General features: G+C 42.3%; 1 protein-coding gene across 1 annotated transcript; it reads right to left on the bottom strand.

The window, feature by feature from the left end:
* Positions 1-775: 775 nt before the first annotated feature.
* LOC106598822 (haptoglobin) lies at positions 776-3,738 on the bottom strand. The gene is made up of 4 exons (XM_014189827.3): positions 3,602-3,738; positions 3,161-3,273; positions 1,726-1,994; positions 776-1,540 (listed from the first exon to the last, which is right to left on the bottom strand). Exons 1-4 carry the CDS (start codon positions 3,604-3,606, stop codon positions 977-979), a joined length of 951 nt encoding a protein of 316 aa, XP_014045302.2. The 5' UTR covers positions 3,607-3,738; the 3' UTR covers positions 776-976.
* Between the last annotated feature and the right edge of the window lie 15,590 nt (positions 3,739-19,328).

The following is a 19,328-nucleotide window of genomic DNA, read 5'->3' as shown; positions in this document are numbered from 1 at the left end:
GATAGTTGTATTTTTGAGAAATTTGAATTATGACATTTAATTGTTTTCAAATTTGGCACTCTTGATATTTCACCTGTTGTTGATAGGGTGTACCAGGGGTGGGACGCATGCGTCCCACATAGCCCCTAGTACATAGAGATTAAAGGAAAAAGCTTCTACCAGTCCGTGGTGAGTAATCCCAGTTCTGATGTCCAGAAGTTATTTTCGGTCGTAAGAGACAGTAGCAGCAACATTATGTACAAAATAAGTTGTAAAACATCAGCCATACTCTTCGGCACCATTTCTGAGATATCTCTTGTTGAAACTGAACAAATTGTGGTACAGCAGGCTGCTCCAAAGCAAGAGAGCTATTAACTAGTGTTGAGCTGTGATGACAAGCCTTTTGTCTTCTGTATTTAAATTAGTCACTAACCAGGAGTGACATGACCTCCATTCCCCTGCTGGGAGGGATTCTAGACCCTCGTTTATGTAGCTCTATTTTAGAACAAGTTATTTCCTTCTTGAATGATTTTCATGACAAATCTACTAAAAAACCCTTGCTGGTCTCAACACAATATCCTCCTTGGCCAGATAACAATTTTCCTTAATAATTCCATTACTTAAATGAACTTCAAAATCGTCTCATGTCCTAGCTGTAGGCTACTTGTTTTAATGGCTCTAACATGCTCTAAGGTTCCAGCTTGTAGAGATGATCTAAAACATGTTTCCCAGCATTCTAAAATGAGTTGAAGAAAATGTGAATAAAAGTTATAAGGTGAAACATCGGAAACCAAACTTCTTAGGAGAGATTAATTTATTGAAAATCCTTTGAAATCAACATCGGAAGACACACTCAATCAGGCGGGGGCACACACTCAATGAAAGTCGAAACTTGAGAGAGTTTTACAAGATCAAGTCAGAAAATTACTTTGTTAGCAAAGGCATAATGGAGATTATGAGCCCCGGCTCTCATATCTGAAACTGTGCTGAGTGGAGGCTACAACTGCCTCGAAAACATCTCAGACATTACACTGGAGCGGAGACTGGCTGATTTCTCACTGTCACCCCTGAGGACACTGTTGATCCAAGGCATGTAGGCAGAGAGCTTCATGTAGACAGCGTATTTCCTCACGGCACAGGCCTTATCGAAGGACAGGATCCCTGCAGCATACACTCTGCCGTCTTTGGGGTCCTGGACTGCCAGGGCACCGCCTGCATCCCCAAAGCACACATTCTCCTGGTACTTGCTGGCTCCAGTACAGAACATGTTGTCGTCTATGGTTGGAGTGCTGCCACCACGGTTGTACTCTGCCTTACAGAAGCTATGCGATGCCACAGGCAATACCAGGTGTTTCAGTGACTCAGCGGGGGTGAAGTGGACCCCCCAACCCCAGCCTGTGATGATGCCTTTCTCCTGGGCTGCCTCAGCCAGGTCCTCACCCCTCTCAGGCAGAGGGATGGGCATCACAGCCTCGCTCAGGGTGAATGGCTCCTTCAGCTGAATCAGAGCCAGGTCGTTGTCCCAGTCTGACACGCTCTGGAAGCCTGGGTGCAGAACCACCTAGAAGGGGAAGGGAATAATTCATAGGACCTTTTTTTTGACGATCTACTGTATTTGTGCTCTAACTACCTATAAGACTGAAAATGATGATGTAGGTGAGAGAGCCCAGTGCAGTTCTGCTTGCTGTAAATACTGAATTGTCTGTATATTGTTTGAAAGAGATGGTAATGGGTATACTAGCTCACCTTTTCTACAGCAACTTCTTTGGAGTCATTGGCTTGGGAGTATCGCGTGATGCCTAGGTACACCTTGGGGATGATTGGTTCTTTCCCCTGGGTGTCCTGCCTACTCTTCCTGACAAACAAGTTCCTGCCAGCGGTCAGGACCCAGCGGTCAGAGATTAGAGCTCCCCCAGCGAAGCCCCCGTTCATGACGTTTTTACTCAGATAGACCATGGCCTGCCAGGGGACATGAGGGGCCAGGGTGCCCCCAACCATACGCCTGAAGCGCAGGTCTGGGCAAGAAACACAACAACATTATTTCTATACAATCTCTATATGGTTAAAACATCCCCAACTCAGCACCACCTAGCACTTACTGCTGTGCAACTCAAACACAACCATAAAAGATTATTGCAGAAAAATGAAATGTGCCTCAATACAATTCCAGCCTTTGTTTTAGTTTGAGTTTGAGTTTGCTAAAATCAACACTATTCACTTGAATACACATAACATTTGGTAGTAGCTTTCTGGAACCTTTTAGCTTTGACCTGACAAAAGTTCAGTAAATTCATTAATCATCTACTATTATCTAAAAAAAATAAGTGTTGTCATGACTTGAGCCAGACAAGGCTAGCTTTCACAGAATTACCTTGGAGGTCACAATACGCAGAAACCTAGATGAGGATGGAATTAGTGTCATTTCTCTTCTCAAACATTTTCCTGAAACGTTTGATGAGAGGTGGATTTTGAGGAATTTTACTTTTCAAGGCTTTCATGCTCTGTAGATTTTCCTAATGACATATTTTACCATCCAGCTTGGAGGAAGCTGAGACTGAGGATCTCTCCTTCCTTTCCTCCCTGCTTGCCTTCTCTTTGATCCCTGTCATCTCATGTGTGTCGCTGCTGAATCGATTTTTAAGATAATCGGGATAATAGCTGTGAGCCGTGAGACTTAACAAGGTTCTCACTTGAAAGTGATAGTGACATCCTCATTTTGGCCACAGCTACTGTATTCTCCAACAGGCTGAATAGGAACAGCTTGTGTCTGCTCAGCTCAGAGTTGCGTAAGGGGATCCATAGTGAAGATTGGCTTCAGAACATCCGATGAGAGTGACAGTGTAATTGAAATGTGAGTGATATCCTTACACGAACCAGTCACAATGGGCCAGCAAATATAATATGTTTCGGAAATAGACAAATTGCACGTGTGAAAACACACGTGTAATGTGTAAGTCCAATATTTTTGGGCGATATTCTGCATCAATGGTGTCACTAACACCCACCTTAACATAGACATGGGACAAGAAAGGTTGTCAATGATCTTTAAAATGTACATGTTTTTGTTTGAAAACGTTTCATCCCTCTCACTTTGTTGACATTTCAATCTAAATCAGAAAAAGTAAGCCCGTATTGGCATAAGGCAGGGAGTTGGTTATGTGTCAGTTAGACAGATAGCTACCTGAATTGTCTGACATCTCATCAATTGATTTGGTTTTGATTTTGATTTTGATTTTGATTTTGTCCTGTTCCAGACAGACACAGGAGGCCGCGAGGAGCACTACCAGGGATGACCTGCGGACAGAAGGAACACATAAGTACAGTACACACACACAGAGCCAACTGACAGACAGCGCCCAAACACTCACTAGTACCACAACTAACGGTTCCTTTACTTAGGAAGTCTCTGGGCTTGCTTGTTAACCTATATTTAGAAAAGGTCTCTAGCTAAAGCAATTTGAATGTTTTTTGAAAGATTTAAGTAGCTGTGTTTCCCTGCCATTTTACAAAGATCCATTGTCCAAAGACATTTCAGAGATTCATTTGGATTGGTACTGCAATGACAACAATTGCCAGGCAACTAGGGTTTTGTTGAAGAAAGAATATGAAAAGTATAACATACCACATTTTGATGGAAATATCTGTTTATCAGTTTGTATGTTGAGCTGTGTCTCCTCTGTAAAGACGATGGTACTCCGTGAGAAGTTATAGGACCAAGGCCTTATATCTGCTGAGGAGAGAACTCACCCCCTGTCTGCCCACCGCTGGGAATTTTGCTGGACACAGCTTCAGTTCTGATTCCCGAAAATCGGAGAGATTGCAAAATCTCTGTTCATGCCAACCCATTATTGGAATCGTGTCCAAACCCTAACCCTGACCCCATCTGGAGCTCAGCCACAGCCAACTAGTATCAGAGAAGACCATCTGAGGGATAAATCATTTCATAGGGTATGAATTATGAAATCAGAACAGGACACAGCACATCTATAATTTGTGCGTCAATTTGGTTTATTGAAAGTAAATGAGGTGCATATAAATGCCGCATCAGAGTGTATTATTTAAAAAATGTGATACCGTCATGGTTGTTGTTGTTTGTTGTTGACTCACATTTGCTGTTTACGACTCACTTTGGTAACACTGTACTTGACATCCAGCGTCATAAAACATTATGACACAGTCATAACCATGTCATAATATGTCATAACAGCTGACATAACTTGTCATAGCCTGTTATAATATGGTCATAACACTGTTATGACACATATTTGGACCTGTTGTGACATATATTGAGTTATTTTATGGCTGGTTATAACACCTACATAAGAGTGTCAAAACCCACAAAACCTACCACACAAGGCAAACCATTCCATTACACCATAGCCTACATGTCAACAGTATGTTTATGTTATATACAAATGTTTGAAATTGACCATATTCAATTATTGTAGTTGCTCACACATTGATGTCAGACATTTTTTTTTATAAACAAAAACATTTATTTCACCTTTATTTAACCAGGTAGGCCAGTTGAGAACAAGTCCTTTATTTAACCAGGTGGGCCAGTTGAGAACAAGTCCTTTATTTAACCAGGTGGGCCAGTTGAGAACAAGTCCTTTATTTAACCAGGTAGGCCAGTTGAGAACAAGTCCTTTATTTAACCAGGTAGGCCAGTTGAGAACAAGTCCTTTATTTAAACAGGTAGGCCAGTTGAGAACAAGTCCTTTATTTAACCAGGTAGGCTAGTTGAGAACAAGTTCTCATTTACAACTGCGACCTGGCCAAGATAAAGCAAAGCAGTTCGACACAAACAACAACACAGAGTTACACATGGAATAAACAGAAGTACAGTCAATAACACAATAAAAAAATCCAGTGTTATTAACACTGGAGTGATAGATGTGCAGATGATGATGTGCAAGTAGAAATACTGGTGTGCAAAAGAACAAAAAAAGTAAATAAAACAATATGGGGATGGGTTGGCGCCCCCCCCCTTGGGTTGTGCCATGGCGGAGATCTTTGTGGGCTATACTCGGCCTTGTCTTCGGACGGTGAGTTGGTGGTTGTAGACATCCCTCTAGTGGTGTGGGGGCTGTGCTTTGGCAAAGTGGGTGGGGTTATATCCTGCCTGTTTGGCCCTGTCCGGGGGTATCATCGGATGGGGCCACAGTGTCTTCTGATCCCTCCTGTCTCAGCCTCCAGTATTTATGCTGCAGTAGTTTATGTGTCGGGGGGCTAGGGTCAGTCTGTTACATCTGGAGTATTCTCTTGTCTTATCCGGTGTCCTGTGTGAATGTAAATATGCTCTCTCTAATTCTCTCTTTCTCTCTTTCTTTCTTTCTCTCGGAGGACCTGAGCCCTAGGACCATGCCTCAGGACTACCTGGTATGATGACTCCTTGCTGTCCCCAGTCCACCTGGCCATGCTGCTGCTCCAGTTTCAACTGTTCTGCCTGCGGCTACGGAACCCTGACCTGTTCACCGGACGTACTTGTTGCACCCTCGACAACTACAATGATTATTATTATCTGACCATGCTGGTCATTTATGAACATTTTAACATCTTGACCATGTTCTGTTATAATATCCACCCGGCACAGCCAGAAGAGGACTGGCCACCCCTCATATCCTGGTTCCTCTCTAGGTTTCTTCCTAGGTTTTTGGCCATTCTAGGGAGTTTTTCCTAGGGAGTTTTTCCTAGCCACCGTGCTTCTTTCACATGCATTGCTTGCTGTTTGGGGTTTTAGGCTGGGTTTCTGTACAGCACTTTGAGATTTCAGCTGATGTACGAAGGGCTATATAAATACATTTGATTTGATTTGATTTGTAGGTAGTTGGATGGGCTATTTACAGATGGGCTGTGTATGATCGGTAAGCTGCTCAGATAGCTGATGCTTGAAGTTAGTCAGGGAGATATACCGTTGAAGTCGGAGGTTTACATACACCTTACCCAAATACATTTAAACTCAGTTTTTCACAATTCCTGACATTTAATTCTAGTAAAAGTTCCCTGTCTTAGGTCAGTTAGGATCACCACTTTATTTTAAGAATGTGAAATGCCAGAATAATAGTAGAGAGAATGATTTATTTCAGCTTTTATTTCTTTCATCGCATTCCCAGTGGGTCAGAAGTTTGCATACACTCAATTAGTATTTGGTAGCATTGCCTTTAAATTGTTTAACTTGGGTCAAAGGTTTTGGGTAGCCTTCCTCAAGCTTCCCACAATATGTTGGGTGAATTTTGGCCCATTCCTCCTGGCAGAGCTGGTGTAACTGAGTCAGATTTGTAGGCCTCCTTGCACACACACGCTTTTTCAGTTCTGCCCACAGATTTTCTATCGGATTGAGGTCAGGGCTTTGTGATCGCCACTCCAATACATTAACTTTGTTGTCCTTAAGCCATTTTGCCACAACATTGGAAGTATGTTTGGGGTCATTGTCCATTTGGAAGACCCATTTGAGACCAAGCTTTAACTTCCTGACTGATGTCTTGAGATGTTGCTTCAATATGTCCACATAATTTTCCTACCTCATGATGCCATCTATTTTGTGAAGTGCACCAGTCCCTCCTGCAGCAAAGCACCCCCACAACATGATGCTGCCACCCCCGTGCTTCACGGTTGGGATGGTGTTCTTCGGCTTGCAAGCCTCCCACTTTTTCCTCCAAACAGAACGATGGTCATTATGGCCAAACAGTTCTATTTTTGTTTCATCAGATCAGAGGACATTTCTCCAAAAAGTATGATCTTTGTCCCCATGTGCAGTTGCAAACTGTAGTCTGGCTTTTTTTATGGTGGTTTTGGAGCAGTGGCTTCTTCCTTGCTGAGCGGCCTTCCTTTCTGAGTGGCCTTATGTTGATATAGGACTCGTTTTACTGTGGATATAGATACTTTTGTACCTGTTTCCTCCAACATCTTCACAAGGTCCTTTGCTGTTGTTCTGGGATTGATTTGCACTTTTTGCACCAAAGTACGTTCATCTCTAGGAGATTTTCACCAAAGTTGATTTGTCACGTGCGCTGAATACAGTGAAATGCTTACTTACAGGCTCTAACCAATAGTGCATAAAAGGTATTAGGTGAGCAACAGGTAAGTAAAGAAATAAAACAACAGTAAAAAGACAGGCTATATACAGTAGCGAGGCTATAAAAGTAGCGAGGCTACATACAGACACCGGTTAGTCAGACTGATTGAGGTAGTATGTACATGTAGATATGGTTAAAGTGACTATGCATATATGATGAACAGAGAGTAGCAGTAACGTAAAAGAGGGGTTGGCGGGTGGTGGGTGGCGGGACCCAATGCAGATAGTCCGGGTAGCCATTTGATTACCTGTTCAGGAGTCTTATGGCTTGGGGGTAAAAACTGTTGAGAAGCCTTTTTGTCCTAGACTTGGCACTCCGGTACCGCTTGCCAAGCGGTAGTAGAGAGAACAGTCTATGACTGGGGTTGCTGGGGTCTTTGACAATTTTTAGGGCCTTTCTCTGGCACCGCCTGGTGTAAAGGTCCTGGATGGCAGGCAGATTAGCCCCAGTGATGTACTGGGCCGTACGCACTACCCTCTGTAGTGCCTTGTGGTTGGAGGCCGAGCAGTTATCATACCAGGCAGTGATGCAACCAGTCAGGATGCTTTCGATGTTGCAGCTGTAGAACCTTTTGAGAATCTCAGGACCCATGTCAAATCTTTTTAGTTTCCTGAGGGGGAATAGGCTTTGTCGTGCCCTCTTCACGACTGTCATGGTGTGTTTGGATCATTCTAGTTTGTTGTTGATGTGGACACCAAGGAACTTGAAGCTCTCAACCTGCTCCACTACAGCCCCGTTGATGAGAATGGGGGCGTGCTCGGTCCTCCTTTTCCTGTGGTCCACAATCATCTCCTTAGTCTTGGTTACGTTGAGGGATAGGTTGTTATTCTGGCACCACCTGGCCAGGTCTCTGACCTCCTCCCTATAGGCTGTCTCGTCGTTGTCGGTGATCAGGCCTACCACTGTTGTGTCGACTGCAAACTTAATGAATAGGTTGGAGTCGTGCCTGGCCATGCAGTCATGGGTGAACAAGGAGTACAGCAGGGGACTGAGCACACACCCCTGGGGAGCTCCAGTGTTGAGGACCAGCATGGCAGATGTGTTGTTACCTACCCTCACCACCTGGCCCGTCAGGAAGTCCAGGATCCAGTTGCAGAGGGAGGTGTTTAGTCCCAGGATCCTTAGCTTAGTGATGAGCTTTGAGGGTACTATGGTGTTGAACGCTGAGCTGTAGTCAATGAACAGCATTCTCACATAAGTGTTCCTTTTGTCCAGGTGGGAAAGGGCAGTGTGGAGTGCAATAGAGATTGCATCATCTGTGGATCTGTTAGGGCGATATGCAAATTGGAGTGGGTCTAGGGTTTCTGGGATAATGGTGTTGATGTGAGCCATTACCAGCCTTCCACTAACTGTTGCTACGGGTCGGTAGTCATTTAGGCAGGTTACCTTAGTGTTCTTGGGCACAGGGACTATGGTGGTCTGCTTGAAACATGTTGGTATTACAGACTCAATCAGGGACATGTTGAAAATGTCAGTGAAGACACTTGCCAGTTGGTCAGCACATGCCAGGAGCACACATCCTGGTAATCCATCTGGCCCCGCAGCCTTGTGTATGTTATTTTTTATTATTTTTTACCTCTTTTTTTCTCCCCAATTTCTTGGTATCCAATTGGTACTTACAGTCTTGTCTCATCGCTGCAACTCCCATACGGACTCTGGAGAGGCGAAGGTCGAGAGCCATGCGTCCTCTGAAACACAACCCAACCTAGCCGCGCTGCTTCTTGACACAATGCCCATCCAACCCGGAAGCCAGCAGCACCAATGTGTCAGAGGAAACACCGTACACCTGGCGACCTGGTCAGTGTGCACTGCGCCCGGCCCGACACAGGAGTCGCTAGTGCGCGATGAGACAAGGATATCCCTGCCGGCCAAACCCTCCCTAACCCGGACGATGCTGGGCCAATTGTGCACTGCCCCATGGGCCTCCCGGTCGCTGCCGGCTGCGACAGAGCCTAGGCTCAAACCTCGAATCTCTGGTGGCACAGCTAGCACCTTAGACCACTGCGCCACCCGGGAGGCTAGCCTTGTGTATGTTGACCTGTTTAAAGGTCTTACTCACGTCGGCAACGGAGAGCATGATCACACAGTCGTCCGGAACAGCTGATGCTCTCATGCATGCCTCAGTGTTGCTTGCCTCGAAGTGAGCATAGAAGTGATTTAGCTCGTCTGGTAGGCTCGTGTCACCGGGCAGCTCGCGGCTGTGCTTCCCTTTGTAGTCTGTAATAGTTTGCAAGCCCTGCCACATAAGACGAGCATCGGAGCCAGTGTAATATGATTCAATCTTAGCCCTGTATTGACACTTTGCCTGTTTGATGGTTTGTCACAGGGCATAGCAGGATTTCTTATGAGCTTCCGGGTTAGAGTCCCACACCTTGAAAGCGGCAGCTCTACCCTTTAGCTCAGTGCGAATGTTGCCTGTAATCCATGGATTCTGGTTGGGGTATGTACATACAGTTACTGTGGGGACGACGTCCTTGATGCACTTATTGATAAAGCCAGTGACTGATGTGGTGTACTCCTCAATGCCATCGGAAGAATCCCGGAACATGTTCCAGTCTGTTCTAGCAAAACAGTCCTGTAGTTTAGTGTCTGCTTCATCTGACCGCTTTTTTATTGAGCGAGTCACTGGTGCTTCCTGTTTTAATTTTTGCTTATAAGCAGGAATCAGGAGGACAGAGTTGTGGCCGGATTTACCAAATGGAGGGCGAGGGAGAGCTTTGTATGTGTCTCTGTGTGTGGAGTACAGGTGATCTAGAATTTTTTTCCCTCTGGATGCACATTTAACATGTTGATATAAATTTGCTAGAACTGATTTAAGTTTCCCTGCATTAAAGTCTCCGGCCACTAGGAGCTCCACCTCTGGGTGAGTGGTTTCCTGTTTGCTTATTTCCTTATACAGCTGACTGAGTTCCAGCTTTGTGAAATCATGTGAATTCCACTTGGCTGTTGACAGAGGGAGAGAGAACAGGTAGCCTAGTAGTGTAAAGTTGAGTAAACTATTAGTCTGTCCCTTTGCCATGCTTCTTGTCTCTCAACAACATTAGGAAAAGTGCAGCCTTGCAACTAAAGAATTTGCTGGTGTTGGGGAAAGAAATTGTAGTATTATGTGACTTTCTTCCACTGGGAGATCTGGTCATTATCTGATGTATTCAATTCTGAGTTTGCATCCCAATATTACACTTTATATACGTCATAGAATACTGAATATAACAAAACTGTTAGACATAGAAACACCGAATTTTCTGCATTAAAAAAAATCGAATAATGTTTATAAATGATTAAATTATGAAAAATAAGAATATCACTCCACCCGTGAGGCCACTAGATAATTTGACTGCAGGACAGGGCTACTACCACATCCCAGTTGAAAGCACCTTCTGACATGCATCAGTGTGCGATCTCATTCTTATGGCCACTCGTTGGAGTGGAGTAGTTTGTTCATAGCCATCCTCCTTTTTGTCCGTGCAAAATTATTTTGCTATAGTATCGATTAAATGTAAAATGAGAGGCTTTCATTGACAAACAGAAAAAAAGCTGCAGTGCTTTGTAGCAAAGAGGTGAGCGTACAACGTACAGTATGTTGTCGTGTACTTATATTGCTGTAGATCTAGGGATTGATACTGGCTGAACAGTATCATGTACCTCATCAGTGTAATTAAAGCATATACAACAGCCATTGTTAATAGGAACTGTGTCAGGGCTAACGAGTTAGCAGATTGTCTCTCAGATGGTCTCATCGGTATCATTCATTCATGTTTCTGAAACAAGTGGGCGGGCTGGCATAACGCAATGACTGATGCAAGGACAGAGGGATGGATTGCCTGGCACTGTAATGCTGTTGATGTCTCTGAACTGTCATGCTCTTAGTGCCTGATGTTACATAAGACTGGTAACGTCATTGTGGCTCTATGTCACACTGTCACAACCACTGATTGTCCTTAGTGCTTGTGATTCCAGACTGGAACCTGTGTGTTGTGTTGGGTATCACACTACAGGACAGGACATGATGTACAGGTACGTGTACAGATAAAAACACCCATCTGCCAGCAGCCATTACATTACATTTAGCATTTCACGTGTGTGTGTGTGTGTGTGTGTGTGTGTGTGTGTGTGTGTGTGTGTGTGTGTGTGTGTGTGTGTGTGTGTGTGTGTGTGTGTGTGTCAAATCAAATGTTATTTGTTACATGCGCCAAATACAACAGTGAAATGCTTACTTACAAACTCTTTCCCAAAGATGTAGAGTTTTAGATAAAATGATAAAAAAAGCGAGAAATAAAACACACAAGCATGAAGCTATATACAAGGAGTACCAATACCATATCAATGTGCAGGGATACGTGGTAGTTGAGGTAAATATGTACATGTACAGGAGGCTGGGGCTCCCGAGTGGCACAGCGGTCTAAGGCACTGCATCTCAGTGCAAGAGGTGTCACTACAGTCCCTGGTTTGAATCCAGGCTGTATCACATCCGGCCGTGATTGAAAGTCCCATAGAGCGGCGCACAATTGGCCCGGTGTCGTCCGGGTTTGGCCGGGTAGGCTGTCATTGTGAATAAGAATTTGTTCTTAACTGACTTGCCTAGTTAAATAAAGGTTAAATAAATATACACTGCTCAAAAAAATAAAGGGAACACTTAAACAACACAATGTAACTCCAAGTCAATCACACTTCTGTGAAATCAAACTGTCCACTTAGGAAGCAACACTGATTGACAATAAATTTCACATGCTGTTGTGCAAATGGAATAGACAACAGGTGGAAATTATAGGCAATTAGCAAGACACCCCCAATAAAGGAGTGGTTTGGCAGGTGGTGACCACAGACCACTTCTCAGTTCCTATGCTTCCTGGCTGATGTTTTGGTCACTTTTGAATGCTGGCGGTGCTTTCACTCTAGTGGTAGCATGAGACGGAGTCTACAACCCACACAAGTGGCTCAGGTAGTGCAGCTCATCCAGGATGGCACATCAATGCGAGCTGTGGCAAGAAGGTTTGCTGTGTCTGTCAGCGTAGTGTCCAGAGCATGGAGGCGCTACCAGGAGACAGGCCAGTACATCAGGAGACGTGGAGGAGGCCGTAGGAGGGCAACAACCCAGCAGCAGGACCGCTACCTCCGCCTTTGTGCAAGGAGGAGCAGGAGGAGCACTGCCAGAGCCCTGCAAAATGACCTCCAGCAGGCCACAAATGTGCATGTGTCTGCTCAAACGGTCAGAAACAGACTCCATGAGGGTGGTATGAGGGCCCGACGTCCACAGGTGGGGGTTGTGCTTACAGCCCAACACCGTGCAGGACGTTTGGCATTTGCCAGAGAACAGCAAGATTGTCAAATTCGCCACTGGCACCCTGTGCTCTTCACAGATGAAGCAGGTTCACACTGAGCACGTGACAGAGTCTGGAGACGCCGTGGAGAACGTTCTGCTGCCTGCAACATCCTCCACCATGACCGGTTTGGCGGTGGGTCAGTCATGGTGTGGGGTGGCATTTCTTTGGGGGGCCGCACAGCCCTCCATGTGCTCGCCAGAGGTAGCCTGACTGCCATTAGGTTCCGAGATGAGATCCTCAGACCCCTTGTGAGACCATATGCTAGTGCGGTTGGCCCTGGGTTCCTCCTAATGCAAGACAATGCTAGACCTCATGTGGCTGGAGTGTGTCAGCAGTTCCTGCAAGAGGAAGGCATTGATGCTATGGACTGGCCCGCCTGTTCCCCAGACCAGAATCCAATTGAGCACATCTGGGACATCATGTCTCGCTCCATCCACCAACGTCACGTTGCACCACAGACTGTCCAGGAGTTGGCGGATGCTTTAGTCCAGGTCTGGGAGGAGATCCCTCAGGAGACCATCCGTCACCTCATCAGGAGCATGCCCAGGCGTTGTAGGGAGGTCATACAGGCACGTGGAGGCCACACACACTACTGAGCCTCAGTTTGACTTGTTTTAAGGACATTACATCAAAGTTGGATCAGCCTGTAGTGTGGTTTTCCACTTTAATTTTGAGTGTGACTCCAAATCCAGACCTCCATGGGTTGATAAATTGGATTTCCATTGATTCTTTTTGTGTGATTTTGTTGTCAGCACATTCAACTATGTAAAGAAAAAAGTATTTAATAAGATTATTTAATTCATTCAGATCTAGGATGTGTTATTTTAGTGTTCCCTTTATTTTTTTGAGCAGTGTGTGTGTGTATATATATATATATATATATATATATATATATATATATATATATATATATATATATATATATATATATATAGCACAACACAATCATCCTAACCGGAAAAATGTAGGCTACATTTGTCCTATCGCTAACTGAGGAAAGATTGACCCAACACAAGCAGTCATATTTTCTAACTCTCGGTTGACGTAAACTACAATATGAATTAGCTAATTGCAATTACTATGTATAATTAATCACATCACGGGGTGAGCTCACCATTGATCGAAATAATTAGGTAAAACACTTTCTAGAAATCGACAGTAATCCGACGATTAGTTTCAGCGAGCAGCCATGCATTTTTTCCCCTCACAGAAACCGAAGATAATAAAAGACAAGATGAGTTTGGTCTGTTTATAGTGTTGAAGGGGTGTGTCATCTACCGTCGTTCACATCCCACCATTCATTTCCGGAAGTCCTCAAAAAATGAGTGAACTCTTACTCACCTCATTTTGTTATAACATCTTTGGTCAAACGGATGATTACGTGAAACCCAGAATGCATTGTATGTCAACAAACATGGCTCCATACACATAGCTGGAATTAGCTTAGCTCATCATAATCAGTATAACCTTCAAATAAGTATTTTACACACATAATATGTGCCCATTACAATCTATGCAAGAATCGGAATGCATGATTTGTCACCCAGAACTGAAAACATGTGAATAAAACAGTAAATACACAAATAATTACCTCACAAAACATTTTCTGATGGTGATTTATTGATACAAGTGACGCATGCCGGCAGTCAATCACGTCCCCTCTCACTCTGAGCCATTCAGTGTTGTTGTTTATGTATGTAGCTAGTGAGCTAAGCTGTAGCATTAGCAATGTCTTTCAAAAGGAGACAACTCACAAATGTGGAAATTATGGAGATTTTTGTTAAAATTCTGACAATGAGTCTGAGTATGAAAGTCAGGAATCAGATTCTGACAGTGAGGAGCTGCCCCCCCCCCCCCCCCCCCAACCTTGTAGCCATTGAGAACCCTGAATCTGAGGTTCCCTTGTCCACTGACCAAGTACCAGGTCCCTTTGAAGATGCTGGTGGTGATGGAGGGAGACCGACAGTGGATGAAGTACAGGAGTTCTGTGGTAGCTGGAAGGCCACCAGTCATTTCACCCCTCCTGGCCCTGCTGTTTGTTTTGATGAGTCCCAGTCTGGAGTCCATTTCCATCTGAGGCAGAGTGCTTCAAGTTGTTTCTGACAGAGGAGCTGGTGGGAAACATAGTACAGGAGACCAATCAAATCATCAAATGTATTTATAAAGCCCTTTTTACATCAGCCGATGTCACCAAGTGCTGTACAGAAACAGTCTATGTTATGGAAAGAGCAGGTGTCCTTAATGTTTTGTACACTCAGTATATGTTGTGTCTACAAGCTCATTCCCACAGAAAACTGCAGAGGGAAGCAGTACCACCCAGTCAACCATCAGACTCCATTGTGAGACGCCTCACAGAGGATATTCAACCATCATTGCAAATCCAAGATGTCAATATCAACAAGGTGCTGATCAGTAAAGAGAAGAGAGACTAACATTCTAGAATGATCCCTTTTGTCTGCAGGGTTCTCACAGTGAGAACCAACAGTATTACAATAGAGTGTTCTACGCTGTCTTCATCTGATCCAATTCAAAGATGACAATTATTTTATGGGATGAGAATTAAGTGGAGTGACTAATCTTAGCTGGTCTGAGAAAACTGATGAGACTTCTCTCCTTTATGTATACATTGGGCCATTTAAAAAAGACACCAATCTGTAAGGCTTCTCTCAAGTGTGTATCCGTTGGTGTGTTTTTACATTTCCCAATCGGGAGAAACTCTTGCCACATTTAGAGAAGAAGTAAGGCTTCTCTCCTCTGTGTGTTCTCTGATGACCCTTTTAGCTCAGCTGTTGATAAAAAACTAAATCTACAGTCAGATCTGTGATAATGCTTCTCTCCTTTCTGATTACCTTGGTGTCTTTTTAACTGGGCCAGTCGAGAGAAACTCTTTCCACAGTCAGAGCAGGAGTAAGGCTTCTCTCCTGTGTGTATACGTGCATGTGTTTTTAAGTTTCCCAGTCGAGAGAAACTCTTCCAACAGTCAGAGCAGGAGTAAGGCTTCTCTCCTGTGTGTATTCTCTGATGAACTGTCAGAGACCTTGATGTTGTGAATCTCTTCCCACAGTCATTACAGGGATACAGATTCTCTCCAGTGTGTGTTTTAAGGTGTATTTTTAGCTTTGATAGAATTGGGAAAATCTCCTCACAATGTGGGCAGTGGTGAGACCTCTTAGCTCTGTGATCTTCCTGCTGTTGCTCTCTGGATGTAGAGAATGGAGACCATGTTGAGACAATCTCCTCCTCCTCTTCTTCTTTAATGTTGACATTCAGCTCCAGTGTTTGACTGCAGTCTTCCAGCTTCACTGATTCCATCTCTGGATCCTGCAGTGCAAACTGGGCTCCACTGTCACAATCAGGACCCAGTGACTGTAGGTTTGGACTCAGTGTGGAAGGAGAGAGACAGGCTGGGATTGTCCTCACTGTTGACGTTACCGACCTCAGACTGTAGTAATAAAGAGAAAAGGACAGCACAGTTCTTGCGTTTTCCTTATTCTAAAGAATGGTGTGCGCCTACCGGAACTTCCTGTTCCCCCCCACTACTACTGTGCAACAGCGACATCTATTGGACTTCATCCTGAAGTGATTTGTCTGTGTTTCTAGTCTAGAGGTTAACTGATCATTTCATGGTATGACTGTAAACACTGATAAAGTATCATATACATCATGTTGGTGTGACTGTAAACACTGATAAAGTATCATATACATCATGTTGGTGTGACTGTAAACACTGATAAAGTATCATATACATCATGTTGGTGTGACTGTAAACACTGATAAAGTATCATATACATCATGTTGGTATGACTGTAAACACTGATAAAGTATCATATACATCATGTTGGTGTGACTGTAAACACTGATAAAGTATCATATACATCATTTCATGGTATGACTGTAAACACTGATAAAGTATCATATACATCATGTTGGTGTGACTGTAAATACTGATAAAGTATCATATACATCATGTTGGTATGACTGTAAACACTGATAAAGTATCATATACATCATGTTGGTGTGACTGTAAACACTGATAAAGTATCATATACATCATGTTGGTGTGACTGTAAACACTGATAAAGTATCATATACATCATGTTGGTGTGACTGTAAACACTGATAAAGTATCATAAACATCATGTTGGTATGACTGTAAACACTGATAAAGTATCATATACATCATGTTGGTGTGACTGTAAACACTGATAAAGTATCATATACATCATGTTGGTGTGACTGTAAACACTGATAAAGTATCATAAACATCATGTTGCTATGACTGTAAACACTGATAAAGTATCATATACATCATGTTGGTGTGACTGTAAACACTGATAAAGTATCATATACATCATGTTGGTGTGACTGTAAACACTGATAAAGTATCATATACATCATGTTGGTGTGACTGTAAACACTGATAAAGTATCATATACATCATGTTGGTATGACTGTAAACACTGATAAAGTATCATATACATCATGTTGGTGTGACTGTAAACACTGATAAAGTATCATATACATCATGTTGGTATGACTGTAAACACTGATAAAGTATCATATACATCATGTTGGTATGACTGTAAACACTGATAAAGTATAATAGACATGTTGGTGTGACTGTAAACACTGATAAAGTATCATATACATCATGTTGGTATGACTGTAAACACTGATAAAGTATCATATACATCATTTCATGGTATGACTGTAAACACTGATAAAGTATCATATACATCATGTTGGTATGACTGTAAACACTGATAAAGTATCATATACATGTTGGTATGACTGTAAACACTGATAAAGTATCATATACATCATGTTGGTGTGACTGTAAACACTGATAAAGTATCATATACATCATGTTGGTGTGACTGTAAACACTGATAAAGTATCATATACATCACGTTGGTATGACTGTAAACACTGATAAAGTATCATATACATCATGTTGGTGTGACTGTAAACACTGATAAAGTATCATATACATCATTTCATGGTATGACTGTAAACACTGATAAAGTATCATAAACATCATGTTGGTGTGACTGTAAACACTGATAAAGTATCATATACATCATGTTGGTATGACTGTAAACACTGATAAAGTATCATATACATCATGTTGATATGACTGTAAACACTGATAAAGTATCATAAACATCATGTTGGTATGACTGTAAACACTGATAAAGTATCATATACATCATGTTGGTATGACTGTAAACACTGATAAAGTATCATAAACATCATGTTGGTGTGACTGTAAACACTGATAAAGTATCATAAACATCATGTTGGTGTGACTGTAAACACTGATAAAGTATCATATACATCATGTTGGTGTGACTGTAAACACTGATAAAGTATCATAAACATCATGTTGGTGTGACTGTAAACACTGATAAAGTATCATATACATCATGTTGGTGTGACTGTAAACACTGATAAAGTATCATATACATCATGTTGGTGTGACTGTAAACACTGATAAAGTATCATATACATCATGTTGGTGTGACTGTAAACACTGATAAAGTATCATAAACATCATGTTGGTATGACTGTAAACACTGATAAAGTATAATAGACATGTTGGTATGACTGTAAACACTGATAAAGTATCATATACATCATGTTGGTGTGACTGTAAACACTGATAAAGTATCATATACATCATGTTGGTGTGACTGTAAACACTGATAAAGTATCATATACATCATGTTGGTGTGACTGTAAACACTGATAAAGTATCATATACATCATGTTGGTGTGACTGTAAACACTGATAAAGTATCATAAACATCATGTTGGTGTGACTGTAAACACTGATAAAGTATCATAAACATCATGTTGGTGTGACTGTAAACACTGATAAAGTATCATAAACATCTTGTTGGTGTGACTGTAAACACTGATAAAGTATCATATACATCATTTCATGGTATGACTGTAAACACTGATAAAGTATCATATACATCATGTTGGTGTGACTGTAAACACTGATAAAGTATCATATACATCATGTTGGTGTGACTGTAAACACTGATAAAGTATCATATACATCATGTTGGTGTGACTGTAAACACTGATAAAGTATCATATACATCATGTTGGTGTGACTGTAAAAGGGATTGGTTGGACAACAACAAAATAATCTCAAAATTAAAATTCAAGCATTATACGGCATTTTAAATGACTTGCCTAGTTAAATAAAATAAAACATATGACCATGGTTTGTTTATTTGGTCTATTCAGCATGGCTCTGTTCTGCCCTGCCTTGCCCCCTTGTGGAGCTCAAAAGTTACTTTCTTACTGTTAGAACTCAAATCTGGGATTTTGTCAATGCAATAAACTATTTTTATGTTATTTGTAATATTGTTTTATTGCTATATCCTTATATTGTATTCTAATGAATAATTCCTCTTTATACTGTACTTTCAGAAACCACAAACAGTATTTGCCAATATCATAACTGGAACTGGACATCTTTCCAGCTGAAGATTGAGGACAGCTTTTGTATGCTAACGTTCTCTCCTTAACAGTTTTACTGGATGGAAACACAGCAAGAAAACACATAGGCCAATATGTAATAGTCGTCTATTTTATTGAAGTATTGGTAGTTGGTTCAACAACAACTTGTTTTACTAGAGGACAAAAAAATGGAATATGCATAACCCATATTTAATATTCATGCAGTGACTGAACAACAACTGCATTTCCACCCCCACCTCTAAAGGCATAGTATCATGGCAGGTCACCTGTCAAGTCACCTGTCAGGTCAGTCAGTCACTTATTGCTGCAGATGTGCTCAATAATGCTTGAGCTAGGGCTGGGCGATATGGACCAAAAGTCATATCCTGATATATTTAGGCTGAATATCGATATAAGATATATATCCTGATATTTTTTCTGCAAAGTGAGAGCAAATGTTCAGTCAAAGTCA

This window comes from Salmo salar, unplaced genomic scaffold (genome assembly GCF_965601325.2).
Source record: "Salmo salar unplaced genomic scaffold, fSalSal1 ptg000257l, whole genome shotgun sequence".
NCBI classification, from domain to species: domain Eukaryota; kingdom Metazoa; phylum Chordata; class Actinopteri; order Salmoniformes; family Salmonidae; genus Salmo; species Salmo salar.
The sequence above is the reverse complement of the archived record's forward strand: the minus strand, read 5'-3'. Positions and strand labels throughout refer to the sequence as shown.

Bases quoted from the DNA above. Each gene is read 5' to 3' on its own strand.
- LOC106598822 (XM_014189827.3), bottom strand. The intron at 1,995-3,160 runs GTAGCTATCTGT...TTTCTTGCCCAG, and splicing joins TGAGATGTCAGACAATTCAG to ACCTGCGCTTCAGGCGTATG. The intron at 1,541-1,725 runs GTGAGCTAGTAT...TTCCCCTTCTAG, and splicing joins AAGAAGTTGCTGTAGAAAAG to GTGGTTCTGCACCCAGGCTT.